Genomic DNA, 20,379 nt, shown 5'->3' with positions numbered 1-20,379 from the left:
CTAGTGTTAACTGTCGGTGTATGGATGCTACAAATAAAGCAGATAGTAGTATCAAGGGAGCAAAGATCTAGTTCTCGCTGCTGAACATCCTGAGAACGGCCTTCTTGACCAACTCCTCGGCATCTTTGTGACATTTATCAGACTGCTCCTTCAAAATTGATTGCTCAAAAAGCACTTCTTGCTGCATAACTTTAGTCCATTGCTTATGGCGCTCGCAACGCTTTTTCAAGCACAAAGTCTGGAGTAGCTCTTCAATTGATTCGGTATCGACTGCCTTTTTCAACTGAGGGCTGGCTTCTCCGGCATTGTCCTGAGCGGAAAAATCAGCGAGCAACAGAGCCCCCTTTTCGGATTTCCGCCATTCATCGAATTCTTCGTCAGAGAGGGAGAACCGGTTATCGAAGCCACAAATGTCTTTGAGCTGTAAATTGCCAACTGAGCCATGGGCCTTAAGGCGGTCAAATGCATGTTTCACTCTTTGCTTAGCAATAACGATGAAGTTATCCCGGGCTTGAAGCATCTCCTTACGATTGTCAAGTCTCAATTTCTCCTTTCGAAGCTGGTTGAGTCGTTGGCGTTCGCTAGAGGAGAATGCAACTTTATCCGCTTCGAAATCGAAACTTACATCTTTGGTCTCTAAATCGCTCTGGTTCGGGCCGGGGGCAGCCATGGCGTCTGAAAGTCGAGCTTGAACTTCCTCCTGATGAGCCGATAGCGGGCTGGCACCAAGTTTTCGAAATTGGTCGGCTGAGTCGACCTTGGAAACAACAGACTTGAGTTCTCCCAGATTGAGTATTCCACCTCTGCTCGCCTCGTTTTTGCACCTTCTGTTGCTCTGTTCATCAGCACTGGAGCTGGGCTGCCTTGAGCCTCGAGACATTGCTTGTTTCATGTAGTCTATCCCATGCTCATCAGAGCAATACTTGCTAGGTGGTTTTGCATCAACTCGGGCCGGCTGGCGACATTCGCGAAGGCGACACATTGGCTTCCAAGTTGTACGTAGAGGGCTTTTTGTTTCGCAAGTTGGGCCTAAACGCAGGTTAGCTTGGATCATTGGGGGAATGCTTAAATTCGAATGGACTTACAGATGTATTTATCAATCAAGTCGGCATCTTTTGGATCAATATTCATGCATCTGCCATGGAACCAATCCTCGCAGCCTCCATCACACGCGATCATCCAGGTATGGTTATCTGGCTTACGACAGATGCAAAACAAAGCAGATTCATCTATATCCTCATCGTCATCGTCAGTGTTCAACTTGCCACGCCGTAAACGAGCCTTCTTCAGCGCTTTGTGTTCTGGTGCAGGTGAACTGGCAGCTGACTGAGAATCCTGCTTCTTATTTCTTTGAGTTGATGGTTTAGCTAGGGGAGAAGATTTTGCATCCTCCACGTCAGCAATCTCGTTTATTTTTCGCTTCTTGCTCGCCGCTGGTGTACGTTTGGCTGTCCCCTTCTTGATAGAAGCAGCGCTAGGTCCTTTCTTCTTTGTGACTGGCTGAGAATTCAGTGATGGAGCTGGTGATGAGCGGTCAACTGAGGACGCCCGTGATACGGAGCTTCGTTTCATGTCTGCCACTTTTCTGGGAGTGAGAGCAGGCGTTTGTGATGAACCTTCTTCTGATGGTAGAAGCGGATTTGGTTCCGTTGTCGGCGTGGAAACTTTAGGAGTAGCTGTTTCATCAAATTCAGTCCTCTTAGATTCCTGTGTATGTTCATAGAGGTCGTGCCATGGAACCTCTGGTTCGTGATACTCTGGAATAGGTGCGTTGGTCTTGGGGTCTACGCATCTAACCTTTGCGTGGATTCTGCTGACAGTTCTCCAATTGAAATAGCCAGCATTCGACCACCCGATAAGACCGACTATTCTATCATTATCCACAGTGATATTGGACATGATCATATCATTATGGGCCACACCGAGGTCCTCGCAAGTGTCAGTGGGTGAGAGGCTATGGACTTCTTCTGCGGACAATTTCCGTTGACTCTCCTTCTCTGAACCAGCCACAAAGTATCTGGGGTATTTTAAGGTGAGAGGCGTTATTCGACGTAGCTTCAAGATGATGTCACGAGCTTGACTTTTAAAGCTCTCCTTTTGCGGAGTTGTGAGCAAGGGCCATATTTCACTGAGAGGCCGCCCCGGAATGCGAGATTGTATCAAAATATCGTGGCCTCTAATCTTTGAGTTAAAGTAGGTTTGTGGTACTTGGATGTCCGGGATCGCATCTTTGACCAACTTCACTGCAGCGACTTCGTTTGCGTCAAGCAGATGATAACCACTCCCTCCACCAGGATCGAGGTGATCACTCTTAATAGTGATATTTCCTACCACAAATACGTCTCTTTGCCCAATGTGAGGCTTAGTTATGCGAGTGCTAGTATTGCAGCGGTCCAATATGGCTTCCCAGTACTTTATTGACTCCGGGCTACTGGACAAAATATGACGCGCATCGGGGCAAAAGTTCTCGGCTGCTGAAGGGACCAACCTCTGAGCAGCAATAGGAGCTGCAGCTGAGGTATTGTCTTCTACCGCGTTGGAAGTCATGCTTTCGCGCTGATGCGGGGTGCCGGCAATGTCGGAGGTGTTTTGCATCTCAGGGACCGCAGATGTGATGGTTGAGAGCGAAGGGAGAGAATGTATTGCTTCCACCGCTCTGATTGCGGGTAGAGTAACTGACGTGGAGGTTGAAAGAGCGTGACGAAGGGTAGATGGTGATAAAGCTAGCTTGGTTGGCGTGTTTGGAGGGTTCGGGACATGTCGAAGCTCATCGACCTGTGAAGTTCTATCTCTGCGATGCCAAAGCGGTTCCGGCTCGAGTATACGGGGCGATCCAGAAGGAAGATGCAAGTCTGACGCGCCTATGACAGACAAGGGAGTTGGAATCCCCAGTGGAGTGGATGGGGTGCGAAGGTGAGCAAGAGGAGAGCTATCGGAGCATTGTGAGCGGCCTGCCGTGCGCGAAGGGAGCAATCCGTCTCTGGCGTGCGGGGTTGGAGAGAAGGGATCGATATCTCCGGACTCGACACTGAATTCAATTGAGGGGACGAGAGCTCTTCTTGGATCGCAGTCTTGCGGCTGCTGCTGGTGAGCTGAGCTTGATGCTGTTGGTGCTGCTGGGTTTGATGTTGATGCTGGCGGCTCATCCATGCTTTTTTTTTTCACTTTAAACCAACTATTTTAGACTTTCTGGCTTGACTAAGCCTGCATGCTTGTGGAGAACCATTTATGTATGGAGAAAAGGCCGTCGCTGTCTACAATGCTAGACGAGTGAGAGAACGGCGCAGCAGCCGCATTTTATGTCCCGACGAAGTTTTATATCTCGAAGTCTGCCTGGAGTTGCTGACTTCCTAATCGGGCGGCGCGGTGAAGAACGGCAGAAAGAAGTCGAAGCCTTCTTTTGACAACGGCAACGACTGCCTGCTCAGTTGTTACCTTTCGGCCAGGTACTACTTCTGTGTACTTCGATAGCTATGTTGACAGTCAATCAGACAAGTGGACAGCAGAGAGAGAGAAAGCATTCAAGCATGAACTCTTCCTCCAGAACGTGGTATGCCTCAATTGATTATGTTCCCGAGTCGATGATAACTAACGTTTCTTCTTCCTGCGGAAAAACATCGACGGAGCCCTCAAGTCTAAAATAAGTACCTTGCTCGGGATAACTAAGAGATACGAGCGTTACACGGAATAAAACATCATCCCGATACCTCCTTATCCCGTACACGACGCCGCATGTTCCTCCGTTATCGGGTCTACCATGCGGTGGAGCGTGGTGCGTTGCGATGGACAGCCGCAAAAGCTTGTCGTTCTCTTCGGCTCCATCATCGATCGGGCTCTAGCATTAATGAGTATATGTAACAGGTCAGGGCTGAGACTCAGTATTGTTAACTTTTATGCTGCGCGCACGGGGTAATATGGGCAAGGATGGTGAGTGACAGCACTGGTCGATGCGGAGAAGTCTCTAAAATTGACAGCAACAACAAGAAAACGCCAGGGGGCTGCTATTGCTTTTTCTCCTCTCTTCCATGCAGCACATCGGTAACTTACGCCAGCCCATGCTCAAACAACCTGAACCCCGGCCATTCCCTCACTGCACACCAAACCCCGGCCGATAGCACCACAGATTCTGGACGAACCCATGACTCTAAGCAGACGATGTCTACAGGGTAGACTTTCCTGTTTGGACGTTCCGTTGTCCTTGCAGGGGGGCTTGCCTGGAACAGGAGCATGCAGCATCGATTATTATGACACCTCAGGTTCACATCATCTTTTTCTACCCTGGGAGAGCAGCATACCTGGGCCGTCCTCGCTTCGAGCAATATATATAGCACTGATATTAGCACAGGATTATGCCTGGCCGGCGGCCGCGGATCTCACCTCCGAGTGACGTCTAGCTTTCCGTATCGGGAGTTGCCAGGGATGGAAGTCTTAGCGGGCAGTTCTAATTCTAGAATTGCTTATATAATGCAACGGGCAAAATCTCATTCTGGCCGATGGACCAATCATCAATGATAAAGCAAGTCATGTGAAGGGACACTCTTAGTCAGCATATGCAGCCTCCGGAGATGGAATTGCGAGATGCAGCAAAGCAACGACATGGGCGCGGATGGCGAGGACGAAAGCGCAGAGCCTAAGGCGTTGCTGCACCTCCCTGGCCTGAGACGACACAGCTGTGCAACGTTTGCATTGTTCTCTCCATGCTCTCATCTCGCCGTGGCTGCATGGGAGAACAAACCCACAGCATGGATTGTCTGGATACATGCATTCAAACTCCCTCGGTTCCAGTTGTCGGGGTTAAGACTGACAATCATCGGAGCAACCAGCTGCGGTCTCGCTCGTGAGGTGCAGCGTTCACACCCCTGGCTGTGGCTGTTTGCAATCTGCCTGCACGCTTCGGCCTGCTTGCTGCTTACTTACTTCGCAGGCTTGGGGTTATGCGCAAGGACTTGATTCTAATCCGGTGATCGTGCACGCCTTTCTTCTTTGCTCCTCGTTAGAAGGCTCAAAGGTCGAAAGCTTGTATCCACCTATCAACGGGCCAAAGACATTCTCTGCCCTGTGGGTCGCGCTTTTTCAAACTTTTAGTCTGCAATCCGAGCAAGCCTTACTAGTGTTGGTTGAAACATCAAAGAGTCATTTCCATCTGATAAAAACTCCCACCCAACTTGCTGGTCGTATTTGTCACCCATTCTTGCGACTGCACGCTGCTTCCTTCTTTTTCGTCCTCGCCCAACGATATTGAGCGTATAGACGAATGAGTTGCCCGTCTGCTTGCATTTGCTTGTCGATCTGGTAGCAAATCAGCGGGGGAAACCTTTATCATTGGTACGTCAACTCCGCTGGTGAACTCTCTTCTGGTCAGAGAGGGGAGGAAAGTCGAATGAGCATCTGTCCGCTTAATCGATTCATGAGGCTGGCCAAAAGAAGAAAAAAAAAAAATTGTACATGGGAAATACTCGTGGCCGTGGAGTTTATTACCGCCCTGTGTCTGCTTATGCTAACCCGGTATGTGTTGCTAGTATCGAGCTCCAGGAGTGTATACCCTGGCGCCTGGATATGTTCCTGCTCGACACCACGAGCGGTAGTGAAGACGACGATATAAACCCCTATCTAATTCCTGACCGCCCCCAATGAGCTTGTGGGTGCTTTGTAAGGCATTCAAATACAATGGTCTCTGAAGATATTACCATGCAGTCGCCGCAGGAGGAACAGAAAATTCAGGAGCAACACTCAGCGTCAGCCGGAGGTGAGGTTGAAAGTTCTGAGGACCATCATGGCCAAACACCAGATACAACGCAAGAACCTGAGACGACGGAGGGAACACCAGCTACCGACTCACATCAGTCGTCACTGGCCATAACAGTCCAAAAAAGAAGAAGGGTCACAAGAGCCTGCGATGAGTGTCGCCGTAAGAAGATAAAATGTGACGGCAAGCAACCTTGTACCCACTGCACTGTCTATAGTTATGGTATGGCTCCTATTATATTCCAACTATATATTCCGGTTGATCCTGTGCAAAAAAGCGGGTGGCTAACCATGTTTTGATGCCAGAATGCACATACGACAAGCCATCAAACCGACGAAGAAATCCTGCCCCTCAATATATCGAAGCCCTCGAAAGTCGACTTCAGAAAGCCGAGAGGCTCCTGAGAGCTCTTGTTCCCGAGATTGACCTTGATGACCCTCGATATGACGGGTGCTGCGTCGAAGAAATACTTGCTCTCCTCAAAAATAATACGTCAGAGCCACCTAGAAAGCCCGAGCCGAAGTTACCGGCAGCCGCAGAACCGTGCGACGAATCACTTCTAGAGTCAATGGTAGATAATACGGGCTCTCTTGACCTTGACGATGAAGGACATTGGGATTATCATGGTCATTCCTCCGGGCTTATTTTTGTGAGAAGAGTCCGGAAACAAATAGGAAATATTGCTCCGGAAGGGCAGCTGCCACAGAAACTCCCTCGTATGCCCCTCAGATTGGAGAAAATGAAATCAACTTCAGAGTCTCCTATCGACACACACTTGTCTCCCGTTCATGACTTGCCATCGAAGAAGGAGGCGCGAAAGTTTTGCACACATGCCCTTGAAGATGCGTGTTGTATAATGCGTTTTTTGCATAAACCAACGTTTTGGGCAATGTTCGACCGTGTATATGATACCCCGCTAGAACAATTCTCAAATGAGGAGAATAGCTTCTTACCGCTTCTATATCTTGCGCTTGCTGTTGGATGCCTGTTCCGAGGACCGGGAGACTGCACTTTGGAGAAATCTGGATATGAAAGCGCTGTAGATCAAGGGTAATTTTTTCTATTGAAGTTCCTCCGTACTTTCTGAACCAATTCAAAACTAACTATCAGAATAGCTTCCAATATTTTAAAGCTGGCCGACAGTTGCTTGATATAACCGAGTGTCGTGACCTAACCTCTCTTCAGGCTGTTTGCTTTATGATTCTTTTCCTACAAGCCTCTGCCAATATTAGGACCTGTTATTCTTATATTGGAATTGCGCTCCGTGCTGCTGTCCGTCTTGGCCTCCACCGCTCGGTTTCTGTCAAGTTCAACCCCATTGAGCTCGAAACTCGCAAACGGATTTTCTGGGTTGTTCGAAAGATGGATGTCCATGTCAGCACTATCCTCGGCCTCCCATCAATGTTGAGTGAAGATGACATCGACCAAACCTATCCTATGGCTGTCGATGACGAATTTATCACCAAGGATGGCATCTTGTCTATGCCAAAGAACTACATTTGCCTTATGCACGGTGCAAATGCGCACATGAGACTCGGCCATATCATGTTGAAAGTGATGAAATATATATATCCTGTCAAAGTCACGACGCACGGCGATAACCATACCTATATGGTAAGCCATTCAAAGATCCGAGAACTTGAACGAGATCTTCAGAAATGGATGGAGGCACTGCCCGATGCCTATAGACCCGGTGGTGAAGCGGCAATAGAGGTGGAGAGGTGAGTGGCCATTTGTTGGAGGATTGATGTTGCATGTGCTGACAGGTCCAAGAATGAGGCAACTCCTCCGTATATGTTACGCTCATGTTCAGCTGGTTATGTATCGGCCTTTCTTACATTATGTCACTGGTGGTTCCAAAGGCCAAGAAATCGACAAGCGATCTTATGCCTGTGCCGCTGCTTGCGTTAGTGTTGCGCGAAATGTTGTTCATATCACTGCTGGTATGAAAAAGAAACAGCTTCTCAACGGATCGTACTGGTTTACGATGTATACAACTTACTTTGCTATCTTAACGCTCCTATTCTTTATCCTCGAAAACCCGGAATCTGCAGCGGCCAAGGACGGAATTTTGAAAGATGCCTTGGAGGGGAAAAATGTGCTAGCTGGTCTCGCAAAGAAGAGTATGGCTGCAGATCGATGTGCCCAGAGTCTGAATGTAAGTCTCCCTTGGCTGTATGAAATCGATGTTATTCGCAAATGAACTAACATTATCTCTAGTCTATGTTTAAGTATCTTCCGGAGAGACTTCGAAATAGACAGGCTCTTTCGTCCCCGCTAATCAACCGGAAGCGTACCCAGACGCCCACTCCTATCTGTTCAAATAGTTCTTCTGGAAGCGGGAACAAGACACCACCCCTGCAGACCAAAGCGCCTGAAGAGTTTAATGCAAGTTTACCACCACGAGCAAGTACCTTCCCGTTACACGTTACACCAAATAGAGCGGCTATTGTTCAAAATTCTCCAGCTGGAGATATGTCAGTGGAGAACGCAAATAGTGCCTCGAATGGCCCCTTCAAATGGACGGCTGATATGCAAGGTTTATTTGGCCCATCTTCTACACCCCGGATCTCATCATTGGCTGATACTGAACAAACTCACGTATCATCCCCATCTTTGGCTACAGTAGGAGGCATAGGAAACTCGCAATCACAATCCGCACCCAAACAAGATATATCATTTTCGCCGCCATTTAATGGCTCAGCACCTCTGCCTGACCTTATGCCCATGATGTTCCCTTCCGACGACCCGTTGGCCTACCCCACCCAACCAATGTCAACCTTGGAAGACGACCATTTTAAACAGGACAATAACAGCAATGGTGGTCAAGGGCAATTTATGTTCTCTTCAAACACATCCCTACAATCTGTAATGGACAGGGATGGTTTGAATAAATCTAACACGTCCTCTTCACCTTCGTTTACAACTACTCCCGGACTGTCCATGGTGAGCCCAGCATCCTCTCATGACCCAACCTCAGTTAGCAGTCTGCCTCCCCATATAAAGGCAGTATCCGCCGCCTTCCCAGGCAATACACAAAGCCCAACATCGGAACCCCAACAAAATACAAATGCCTACCAATTCATGGGCAACCCCGACCTTGTCACTATCCCCGGCCATTCTTTCATTTGGCAAAACCTTGCTGCGCAAGGAGCCCCAAACAATTCATACCAGTACCCCACATCCGACCCCTCTTTCCAAACAGCATCAGATGACTTTGTAATGGGTCTTGGTGCTGGCCTCGATATGGCCCTAGACACCGACATGAAGTTTGATAACTTAATGGACCAATTTGGTGGTGTGAGCACTAACATTGGTGGAGATATAAATGGAGATGGAAATTTGGGCGTGTCCTCGAATGATTGGGCTCAATGGGGGAACTGGAATTCGAACGGTGATGGCAGCAGCAACGATAATAATGCTAGTAACAAGGACTAATGATTCTATGGTGAAATAAATGCCCAGTTTTTTCTAGCACATGCCCCCTTTTTGTGGTTTATCCCCAGTTTAACTTTCTGCATATATCCCTAAGAGACAGAATGCCGTCATCTTTATGCTTCCCCTGCTTGCTCTGCCCGTTAGACCCTGATACCCTTTGAAAACACGAATGCGTATACATCGATTCATGTCCTCTTCAAGAAGCGTGTACATTCTTGCCATTACATATATTTTTATGCGCGACACAAATATGAGGGAGCAAGATGGAAAGAGTACGCAGAGTATAGATAAATCGGGTGTAATCATATTATGTCCTGGCGTAGCCATATGTTAACTCTGTTCTGTATACCAGTTTGTGATTTCATGCTTCAATTCTTCGGTTTGTCTTCTTCGACAAATCCTCCTTTGTCACCGGTCGCCTTCCATATGCTGGTTCGCATACTCTACCATCTTGACGAGCCACTTTTTCGCCTCTGTTGCACTTCGCTTTGCAGGATCAACTCTTAAAAGAGAATGAAGTAGCCTAGCTGTTATATCCCTGTACTCGACGTGCTGTTGAAAAACCCTATCTGCTCTTAGTTGGACATCGATATAGGATATTTGCTCCTGATCGCTCGCCGCTGTTTCCATATGAAGTCAGCAGGCTGAGCCAAAATGAAAATATAGTACGTGTAGAGAATAGAGCACATACCTGTGTATGCTTTTACGAATTCCTCGTCTGGCCCGAATAAATGAATATCCGTCAGTGCATAGTAGACCTATATTGAGATAGCCGGTTAGTTTGAAATGCAATAGGAAGGGAAACTAAGCAGCTACATACCAGACAACCTAGGCTCCATAAGTCGGATTGAATAGATCCAAGAGCACCCGGGTTCTTGGATTCAGGCGGTTTATAACCCCGGGTACCCCTTAGCTTGGTATTCTTTGATTCGTACCCTATGTATACACGATTAGTTAATTAATCAGTTATCCAAAAGTGACAGAGAAAAAACTGACCGCCTTGTCCAAAGTCAATAATATCAATCTTAGTCACATCCAGTCCGTCAGAGGCAAGTGGATACACATGGTATGCAATATAAGCCGGTAAGAATGGCGGGACAGGTGGTTGTGGTTCTGTCAGAGGTATGAATCCTAGGTGTACTACTGCCCGTAAGTCTTCACTGAAAGTCCATTTCAGGGACTTGGGCGTAAAGGCATCTTCGGCGAGGCCTAGAGCAACGTTGGATGGACTGATATCTAACGAATATATATTAGTCAATTGTTACGGTATTGCCGAATCAGCATAATACGTGATTCAAGGACAATTTCACTCTTACCTCCATGGTATATCCCGACTTCATGGATCTCAAATACTTTCAACAGGAGCATCTCTGTAAGCATGGCAGCGGATAAAACATCCCATGGGATACCAAGTTCGCCACCATTAGGTTTAGCCCAGCTTCTGTCTTTCAGAGGGCATCCGACAGCTTTCATCACAAGACAAAGGTGTTGCCTATTAGTTGGTGTATGCGTATAGAAGAAGGCAGAGTTGAGTCTCCCTGTATCTTGCAGGATTTTCAACTCCATGTTATCACGCGTGCTATGCTCGGCCCTGAGTATCTTGAGAGCTAGATGCTGTTGGGTGTTTCTAGGTAATGGATATTAATGAAAGCTCCATGATCAAATGTAGATGGGAAATTTGCCTGTTTCTCACCAGCCAAACGGTAGAGTAAGAGCCGTGGCCGAGTTTCCCAATAACATGAAAAGAACATTCTGTTCCATCCTGTAGATCAATCCCTTCTAGGATGTCGCCGAGCAGGACTGGGCATAGCCCGGTCTTCCCATCAGAATACTCACTAATCGGCTCACATTGCTCTCCGTCACAATAGGGCTGTATCCAACAGGGACCGGGATCTTGACCTTCCGGGCATGGATGGTATCCGACAGGGTAACTGAGGGACATGTGTGCTAGGAGTGAGATGGAAGTAAAGGAAGGACTTGGATCAGGCTGAGCGCAAACAGAAAAGAAGGGAGCTGGAGGTAAGTAGTTAGAAAAGTTGTAGGAAGCAGGTTGGCCTTTTAAATAATCACATGTGAGAGAAGTATGGATGTGACGTCCTTGACTCAGTTCTTCTGGTGGCGGTGGCGCTTACAGCATTAAGCGCTTACCGCGTTACGTAAGTATCTTATCACCACGGAATCATTACTTAACGACACGTTAGAAGCACCAGCTGGCTGCAGGGTACAATAGATTCTGATGTAGACTGTAACGGGCAAATTTTCAAGTATAAATGTTTCATAATGTCCATTATCCTTTCACACCGAAATACTTTGATAGCTCGAGAATCACTTTAATTGATTCCGTAGGCAGTGGCGTTATGCCCAAAGGTCAGTGGTTATTGCGAAACCCGAGAGAAATTAAGTTACAAATAGGCGCTGAAGCGCCAAGCAGCGACATGATATTAAACGACCTCTGGGGCACAAAACTTTTCTATGCAAGGTCGGAATTCACTGAGAGACTGAACAGGACATGGGAAGATAATTCTAATGATAAAAATATTGATAGACTTGCTCGTGATACCCTTGAATAGTTATTCATAAGCATAGCCTGCTATCAACCGTTGGGTATCTCGAAATAGCTATGACTGTGCTTAAAGCTGCCGTATGCCTGGATAAACAATTAATACCCAATGCAATAAATTATACCATACACTTGCAATATTTCAAGATAATATATCATGTCTAGATAGCTATATCCTGAATGCCTGGAGCTACTAAAATGGCCTTGCTTACTCGAACTAGATATGTTTCATCCGCCAGAGGGCGTTTGTTGATGCTGAAATGCATTGGTGGAAGGGGATTAGAGGACAAGAGGGGCTTCTTACGATAGAGGACAAAGTGAGAGGACATGGGGGGCTTACACTAGAGGACAGAACTGGGAGGGGATTGGAACTAGATAGGGTCCGATCATTGTTGTTATAAATATAGCTCTTCGCGTCTATCATTCCAACGTGATCTCGCGTCAAGGACTTTTACCGTAACAACAGCAACAGCAGCATCACCATCAGGATCAGCAGCAACAGCATCAGCAGCAATAGTAGCAACAGCAGCAACAACAAGGATGTCGTCAAACAATACGTTACTCTAGTTCTCGGCTGTGCCAGCTGGAAATAACAACTCCAATGCAGGTTGGCCTGTGTGGAAGATGAAATACCGCGCGGAGGGTATAAATAAAGTCCTCGGAATTGAGTGGCACCACCGGCTTGATCATGGGTCGGATGGTAGAGACTCTGAAGGTGATATCCGAGTACCCTGCGATATCATCCAAGTTGGCACCGAAGGGGGCTTCAAGAAGGTCAAGCCCGAATACTGCATAGTATTGTATGTACTCATAGCTTCCGGCAGCCATCGGATCATTTTCCTAGGTAATCTTAAGCTAACCACCTCTACTACAGCGCCGATGCCCACCGGACGACCAAAAGCCAAACGGATAGACCTCCAGACGAGGACCTGCACATAAGCCTGCGCTTTAGTAGCGCAGGAGACCGCGCCCACCGCATGGGCTACAGTGTCCACGTCTATGTCGATCCAGGGACCAGAACCATCTCCGTCAGCAGACGAAGTGGGGTCACCCGACCCTGGATATACCGCAGTCTATGATGGTAGGACCGAATAGCCAGAAGGAACCGACTCTTCTGACTGCCGCTGGGCTCCAGGGCACGAGCCACGTCCACCTCCGTCAACAGCAGGATTCGTCGACGCGCCGATTCCCAACGGGCGAAATGGCTAATCGGTCCCCGGAGACGCCTCACAGAGTAAGAAATCAGCTTCATTCCGACTAACCCAACAGTCTGCAACGACCACGGTTAACAACCTCAACTTATGGATGACTAATCGTAGCTGGCCTCGGACTAATTTGTCACGGCAACGTGGCATTTCTCACCTCCTTGACCCGACCGATCCTTGGCAAAAGCTCTTGGCCGTCCATACCTTGGCAACCGACCTCATCCCTTGGCCCGTTCTTGGCCGTTCTTGCCCGCGCTTGGCTCCGCTTTGCTTGGCACACTCGCCCCTTGTCGGGCTTGAGTTACACCATCGCTTATGTCAGCAAGCAGGAAAAAGCAACTCCAGCCAGCCAGAAGCGAGAAACAGAAGAAAACCCAGAAAAAAAAAAAGACGAGACGAAGCAGAGGAGGAAGAAGAAAAGAAGAAGAGAAGAAGCAAAGAGAAAAAGCAAAGAAAGACCAGCAGCAAGCAAGCAAGAAGCAAGCAAGCAAGCAAGCAAGAAGCAAGAAGCAAGCAGCAAGCAGTGAAGCCCGGCGAAGGCGCCTTGTCCTGGCTCGCCTTACTATTTAAATGTCTTGGCTGTCCTTCCGTCTCTCCCACCGTCTCGTCCTTCTTGTCGCTGGTCTTAGTCCTGCCTTTCCTGCCCAACCGTCGACCACTCCTGCGACTGCTCTAGTACTGTCCATCCCTCTTGTCCAGCTCTCCCAGCACTGCTGCCAACTGCTGCTACTTATCTCTGCCTCTGCTCGACTCCCTCCGCCCGCCCAGCCTTGGCCGTTCCCTCTCTCTATCAGCGCTGCCTGTCTCGCCCTCGCCCTCGCCTTTCCGCGCCCCCCTTTCTCACTTATTAAGGAGGCCAAGGCCCTCGCTCGACGACTCAGCCCCTTCGTCCCGTCTCTCCTCGCGTCCTCCTCTCCTCGCTGCTCAGCTGCATCAGCCTTCTTCTTCTTCATCTACTTCTTCTTCTTCTTCTTCAGCTCTCCTGCGACGATTTTCCAGCGTGACTGGACTTATAACGCCCTCGTTCGCCCTCTTCTTCGATCGCTGACTTTCCGCTCTTGGTGCCTCGCTCGCCCAGCGTCGACAAGACTTTTGCTTGGCGGCCATGTCTTCCACCCAGGACCAAGACCATTCCGCCCTCGCCCAGCACCAGCAGCAGCATCCGCCGTCGCAGCACCAGCAGCAGTCACAGCAGCAGCAACATCAGCATCAGCAGGCGGCCGCGGGCTCGCAGTCAGAGCAGACGCAGGCACAGGCACAGCAGCCGCGAAGCCAGATGCAGTCCGCGCCATCTCTCCAGCAGCAACCACCGCAACAGCAACAACCTCAGCAACAGGGCCAGCAGGGCCAGCAAGGACAGCAGCAGCAGCCGACCTCGCAGACAGTGCAGAGCGTCCCTGTCCAGGCGAGTCTCCAGCATGCCGCTGCTGCTGCCGCCGCCGTCGCGCCCCCGGGAGTCCAGCAGGTCGCTCCCAGCAGCCCCAACGCGCCCGGCTCGCTCGAATGTCAGTGGCAGGGCTGCCAGGAACTCTGCCCGACTCCAGAGGCTCTCTACGTATGCTTCTCCTTCTATTCTTCTCTCTCTCTCTCTCTCTCTCTCTTTCTCTCTCTCTCTCTCTCTCTCATGTGTTGTGATGGAATGGCTAACTGGGCGTAGGAACATGTGTGCGAGCGCCACGTCGGCCGCAAGAGCACCAACAACCTCAACCTGACCTGTGGATGGTCCAACTGCCGCACCACGACCGTCAAGCGCGACCACATCACCTCCCACATCCGCGTCCATGTGCCCCTGAAACCGCACAAATGTGACTTCTGCGGCAAGGCCTTCAAGCGGCCCCAGGATCTGAAGAAGCATGTCAAGACGCACGCGGACGACTCGGTCCTCATGCGGTCGCCGGAGCCCGGTGCCGGCCAGCGACAGCAGCCTCCCACCGGCATGTTTGGCGTCGGTCTTGGGCCTGACGGAAAGCGTACGTTTTATCTTTTTTTTTTTTTCACTATTTTTATTCTATTGTGGTGTGCTCAGCGCTGACAACGTTATAGCCGCTCACTTTTTCGAAGGGTCACTCGGCCCAGTCCCCCAGGCTTACGGTCACCCTCCACCACAGTATTACCAGCCTCAGCCCCCCCAGCAGCAGCCCAATCCCTCGTATGGAAACGTCTACTATGCCGTGGGCCACGACGCTGCCCACCAGGCGTCCTACGAGAGTAAGAAGCGCGGCTACGATGCCCTCAATGAGTTCTTTGGAGACCTGAAGCGCCGTCAGTTCGACCCTACCTCTTATGCTGCCGTGGGCCAGCGTCTGCTCAACCTCCATGGCCTCCCGCTGCCCCTGACCCACGCCGGCGCAGTGCCAGAGTACCAGCCCATGCCTGCCATGGTCAGCGTCGGTGGCGGCCATAGTGGCTACCAGTCCGCCGGACCCATCCCGACCCAGTCCTACCATCTGCCCCCCATGGGCAATCTGCGCACCAAAGCTGACCTGATGAACATTGACCAATTCCTGGAGCAGATGCAGTCCACCGTCTACGAGAGTGATGAAAACGTGGCCGCCGCAGGAGTTGCCCAGCCTGGTGCCCACTACGTCCAGGGTCCCCTGAGTTACCGCACAACTAACTCTCCCCCGACTCACCACCAGTCACACCACCACCACCCTCATGCCACCGCCACTACCGCTACTACCACTACGGCGGCTACCACTGCCTCCATGATATCCACTCCTGCTGCTGCCACGCCTGCTTCCTCTGTCTCTGCTGCCAGCAGATCCCCTCATGCATCCACTCCCGCGCTCACTCCTCCCTCCAGCGCCCAGTCCTACACCTCTGGCCGCTCTCCGATCTCGCTCGCCTCTAGCCATGGCATGTCTCCATCCCATCACCCTTCAACGGCCGGAATGTACCCTACTTTACCCGCCACCACGGGCCAGGACAGCCTCTCCTCATCGGGATACCCAACCACCGTCTCCAGTGCCGCTCCTCCGTCCACCCTGAGCAGCATCTTTGACGATGACCGAAGACGCTACACTGGCGGCATGCTCCAGCGTTCTCGTCCAGACATCGACCTCTCCACTCCTTCCATCAAGCGTGATGCCGACGCTGCTGCTGCTGCTGCTGCTAAGGATGAACCCAAGCTGTCCTCCAGCGTCATCGATCCTGCCCTCAGTCGTGCCTCGGCCGACATGGACGAAGATGCTGCCCCCCGTAGAAGCCCTTCATCCACCCCTACTCCCACGGCTACTACTGCTGCTGCTGCTGGACCAGATGATCGCCAGCCAGTTGGTGAGCAGCAATGGGTTGAGAACGTGCGCCTACTCCAGAGACTACGTGACTATGTCCTTGAACGTCTCAACAACGGCGACTATGTCGACGAAGACAAGCAGGAAGACTCCGACAAGGAGGAAGACGCCAAGACCGACAAAGCTTCCCCTGGATCTGCATCTGCATCTGACGCCGCTACCAGAGCAGGAGAGTACCCCAGCATCAAGATGCATGGAATGGAAGCGATCGCCGCCGCTGCCGTGGCCCACGAGGAAGGAAGAGATAGTCAGATGCCACGCGACGACGAAGATCAGGAGAGCCCATCTACCCCCACTGCCCGAAGCACGACAACCATGCTTGATGCCGAGGAAGAGGCCAAGCAAGCAGGAGAGAACTTGTATCCCGTGCTCAAGATGGCCGTCGACGATGACGGAGCCGACACCGACGGCGACGAGAAGATGGGCCAGTAGACCGACTGACCGACTGGCTGCGTTCTTTGTTCAGCTTATACCACCTACACCATTACCTTTTTCCCGTTTCGTGATGATGCTATGAGTTTGTCTTTCCGTCTGTCGAGTCAGCCATGTATATTTTATTTTACTTTTTTTTTTTTTTTTTGCTTTTACTTTTTTGTTCGTCTTATCGTTTGTCTGTTCATCGTTTGACTTTGTCCCTCTGTCAAAGTGCCTGCTGTGGGATGTTTCCAAATACAATTTTCTTCTCTTCTCTTTTTCCCTTCAGTATTGATATCGTAAAATACCGTAACTTACGCCGCCACCACCCAAAATCCCGTACCTCCGATACATAACCTAAAAACCACCGACGACGAACGACTTCAACGTCGAACATCACAGATTGAATATACGCAGATCAGCGAAGAGATAAGTTAAGAGACAGCAACATTCAGCCGTGTGAGAAAAGACTCGCTGCCACGAGGAGCGAGAGAATAGCAAAATCGAGCAGCCGACCCATGGTTTGGTCTCGGCCCCAGCTCCCAGACGGTCAAAAGGCCCGTCGTCGCCATCCACGCGCTCGCATCAACGGCCAGACAGTCGACGTCTCCATCACCCAGAGTACTAAGTCCCTCCCGCTGGAGCCCTGCAAACTGAGAAATCCGGGGTTTGGCTCGTTCGACTTTGTTGCCATCGATCCGGCCGTCTCCAGCAGTGACATATCTTTACTCCGTACTCGGTACTAGTTTAGTCTCTTCCCTGCGTTTTGGTTCGTCTTGTTTCGCCTCAGGGCCACTAACTGGGCTAACCGTCGTTTATCGATAGGCTGGCGGCTGGGGCTATCGATATCGGCTGTTTCAAGAGCCTGGCTGCGGGCGTCCACGCGTTGAGGCGCTCGTTGCGTATACAAACAAACATAACATCATCGTTGGCGAACCGGAATACTTTGATAACTTTTTGACGCGTTGCGTGGGTTACTCCGATACGCTACTTTGCGCCTGCGCCTGCGCCTGCGTTTGCGTTTGCGTTTGCGTTTGCGTCTGTGTGAGGCTCGAGGTCTTGTTTCTGCGGCGAAATAACTACTATACGGCTGGGCTGAGTCGCGTCAAGCCTGCTTCAACGACATAAGCCTGCTTGCTACGAGTATCTCTCTGTACTGGCTGGTACTGGCTGCCATCAGAAGAGAGAAGAATACACGAGATCGTACCCGTACCACAAACACAAACATCCACAACTCTCCATCTCGCCTCCGCACTGGGTCGGTCGAAGATACGCAACAAAGACACATTTAACGAGTCAGTCAGTCTGCTGAACCCACATCGAGACGAAAGCCGAAGCCTGGTTGGGAGGCTGCGAAAGGGGTGGCAAGCTCAAAGGCCGTAGACGAAGAAGCAAGTCACGGTTCGAGCGAAGGGGGAAGCAATAAAAAACCAAAGTCAAGCTCAAAGACGCAAGAGAGGAACCGTTAACCAGACATCCAATCGAGGGAAAGGGAAAAAGTCAACCTTTGGCGAAAAGAGTTTTTTTTTTTCTTCCATCTTCTTCGTCTGTTTACCAACTTTGACGGAGTTTTTTTTTTTTTTTTTTTTTTTTTTTTTTCAAATTTTTCTTCTTTTCTTTTCTTTTTCTTTTTAGAGGAAGAAGACGAAGAAGAAGAGAGACAAAAGGACCAGCCACTTCCGAGAAAAAGATCCTTCTTTTCTTTTCTGCTATTTATTTATTTACTTGAGCCGAAGTCCAGTCCAGGTCGACTTGACTTGTTGATCCCAAGTGATATTCAGCTGCGTTCACGGCGTCTTGCGATATTTACTCGTGCACAGCATTTGCTCGTTTCTTTTTTTCCCGCCCTTGGGGTTGCAGGAACTAAGAGCAAGAGTAAACGGACTTTTTTTTTTGACTAGGGCTTCCTTTTTGCTTGGTGTTTCTTTTGTGCTGGTCTTGCTTCGATCGGCATCGAGACATCCACGGCCTTTTCCTGCGTCAACAACACCCCAGCGAAGAGAGACACGGCAAGGAAGACAGATATTCGGAGGATAGCACGGAACAAAGACGCACGACGAGAGAGAGAGAGAGAGAGAGAGAGAGAGAGAGAGACGGAGATGGCGCCCTCGGTTGCTAAGCGTCGCAGTCGTCGGCGAGACGTCGACCTGCACGAAGACCCGGTTGATATGGATGCCCTCGACTCGTCTCCCACCCGGCGTTCGGTCAAGAAGCGCAAGGTTAGTCCTCATCTTTTCCTCTGTTGGTTGCGCGCGCCGGCATAAAGACGGCATTGAAAGCGTGTGTTGTCGAGTGTCTACAGTGTACCAGTATCTAATAATAATAACAACATGCAGGTCGAACACACGTCTCACCCGGACTTTGAGAGGACCGTCGAACCAGCCGCCTCTGCGGACGAGAACGACGACGAGCATGACAACGAGATGGCGGCCAACCAGGACCTCGTCGACTCGGTCATCGCCAACCTGGCCGTCGCAAGAGAGCCCGTTGCCGTCATGACCCTGCACTCCAACGCCCGCACGCAGCAGGAAAACAAAGAAAGTGTCGAGGCCTACGCTAAGATTGCCGGCCGCGACTGGACCTACTACGTCAAGACGCTGCATGTCAACATCGGACGCCCGCCAGACCGCGACCAGAGGCTCGATGCCCAGTCTTCCCCCATCACCGTCGCCGCCCAGGCCTTGCCGGACGTTCACATCGACCTCGGACCGGGCAAGTTTGTCTCCCGGCTGCATGCAGAGATATACTACGACCGCGACGACCCGCCGTGCTGGCGCGTGAGAGTCAACGGACGGAACGGCGTGCGGGTTAACAACACCTTCTACAAGCGTGGAACGGCCACCCAGATCTCCTGTGGCGACATCCTCGAGATCGCCAATACCCAGATGATGTTCGTCACGCCCAGAGATAAGGCTGTTATCGACCCGGCGTTCATCCAGCAGGCCCAGAACGGCGTCCATACCACCCGTGAAACAGACGAGACCGCTTGGGATGGCTCGTATCATTCACACCCAACCACTTCCAACGCCGGTACCAGTTCCAGTGCTGGTGCTGGTGCCGGAGCACCCCGTCGTATGTCCTTTGCTCTCAACAGTAGAGAACCGGCCGATAATGCTTCTGTTTCTGCTGCTGCGGCTAACTCTACTGGCGGTGCTGCCACAGCCAACGGTAGCCGTCGAGCAGCAGAGATTGCAAACGCGGCCACCGTTACTCCCAAGCGGCAGACAACACCCTCCCAACGCCCACTGTCGCGAGATACCATTGAGCCATCGTCCAAGGTCTCCCCCATGTACAACCGGGGCTTGATGATGGAAAGTACCGAGGAGATCGACTACAGCGAGGACGCGGCCAAGGATATCAAGCCACCCTTCAGCTACGCAAATATGATTGCCCAGGCCATCTTCTCCACCGAGGAAGAGAAACTGTCTTTGAGCAACATCTACAAGTTTATCATGCAAAAGTACGCCTTCTACCGGCACTCGCAGTCCGGCTGGCAGAACTCCATCCGGCACAACCTATCTCTCAACAAGGCCTTCCAGAAGGTGCCTCGTCGCACAGACGAGCCTGGCAAGGGCATGAAATGGCAGATCGTCCCCGAGCACCGCGAAGAGTACTGGAAGAAGCAGGCCAAGAGGAGCGGACAGTCTTCCACCCCTGCATCCCCCATCGGCAAGGAGAGAGGCGGCACAGCGCCTACCAGCCCATCAACGGCCATGTAGC

The 20,379-nt window shown here is 50.7% G+C and overlaps 6 protein-coding genes across 6 annotated transcripts; 4 read left to right on the top strand and 2 right to left on the bottom strand.

Annotated features, from left to right (window-relative positions):
* Window positions 1–67: 67 nt before the first annotated feature.
* Window positions 68–3,150, bottom strand: TERG_00843 (uncharacterized protein; the record flags this gene model as incomplete). The annotated part of the gene is made up of 2 exons (XM_003238808.1): window positions 68–1,029; window positions 1,086–3,150. 2 exons carry the CDS (start codon window positions 3,148–3,150, stop codon window positions 68–70), a joined length of 3,027 nt encoding a protein of 1,008 aa, XP_003238856.1.
* Window positions 3,151–4,382: 1,232 nt separating this feature from the next.
* On the top strand, window positions 4,383–9,184 carry TERG_00841 (uncharacterized protein; the record flags this gene model as incomplete). The annotated part of the gene is made up of 5 exons (XM_003238806.2): window positions 4,383–5,968; window positions 6,052–6,796; window positions 6,862–7,467; window positions 7,520–7,904; window positions 7,967–9,184. The coding sequence occupies exons 1-5, from the start codon at window positions 5,668–5,670 to the stop codon at window positions 9,182–9,184; spliced, it is 3,255 nt and encodes a 1,084-aa protein (XP_003238854.1). The 5' UTR covers window positions 4,383–5,667.
* A 408-nt stretch (window positions 9,185–9,592) lies between these two features.
* Window positions 9,593–10,750, bottom strand: TERG_00840 (uncharacterized protein; the record flags this gene model as incomplete). Its single annotated transcript, XM_003238805.2, has 5 exons — window positions 9,593–9,804; window positions 9,876–9,942; window positions 10,005–10,120; window positions 10,181–10,420; window positions 10,501–10,750. 5 exons carry the CDS (start codon window positions 10,748–10,750, stop codon window positions 9,593–9,595), a joined length of 885 nt encoding a protein of 294 aa, XP_003238853.2.
* Window positions 10,751–12,368: 1,618 nt separating this feature from the next.
* TERG_08667 (uncharacterized protein) lies at window positions 12,369–12,823 on the top strand (the record flags this gene model as incomplete). The annotated part of the gene is made up of 2 exons (XM_003238804.1): window positions 12,369–12,544; window positions 12,619–12,823. 2 exons carry the CDS (start codon window positions 12,369–12,371, stop codon window positions 12,821–12,823), a joined length of 381 nt encoding a protein of 126 aa, XP_003238852.1.
* A 1,231-nt stretch (window positions 12,824–14,054) lies between these two features.
* Window positions 14,055–16,677, top strand: TERG_00838 (pH-response transcription factor pacC/RIM101; the record flags this gene model as incomplete). The annotated part of the gene is made up of 3 exons (XM_003238803.1): window positions 14,055–14,504; window positions 14,607–14,919; window positions 14,993–16,677. The coding sequence occupies 3 exons, from the start codon at window positions 14,055–14,057 to the stop codon at window positions 16,675–16,677; spliced, it is 2,448 nt and encodes an 815-aa protein (XP_003238851.1).
* Window positions 16,678–18,758: 2,081 nt separating this feature from the next.
* TERG_11642 (uncharacterized protein) lies at window positions 18,759–20,378 on the top strand (the record flags this gene model as incomplete). The annotated part of the gene is made up of 2 exons (XM_003238802.2): window positions 18,759–18,878; window positions 18,996–20,378. 2 exons carry the CDS (start codon window positions 18,759–18,761, stop codon window positions 20,376–20,378), a joined length of 1,503 nt encoding a protein of 500 aa, XP_003238850.2.
* Between the last annotated feature and the right edge of the window lies 1 nt (window position 20,379).

This window comes from Trichophyton rubrum, assembly GCF_000151425.1.
Source record: "Trichophyton rubrum CBS 118892 genomic scaffold supercont2.1, whole genome shotgun sequence".
NCBI lineage: Eukaryota > Fungi > Ascomycota > Eurotiomycetes > Onygenales > Arthrodermataceae > Trichophyton > Trichophyton rubrum.
This window is presented reverse-complemented; position numbering and strand designations above follow the sequence as displayed.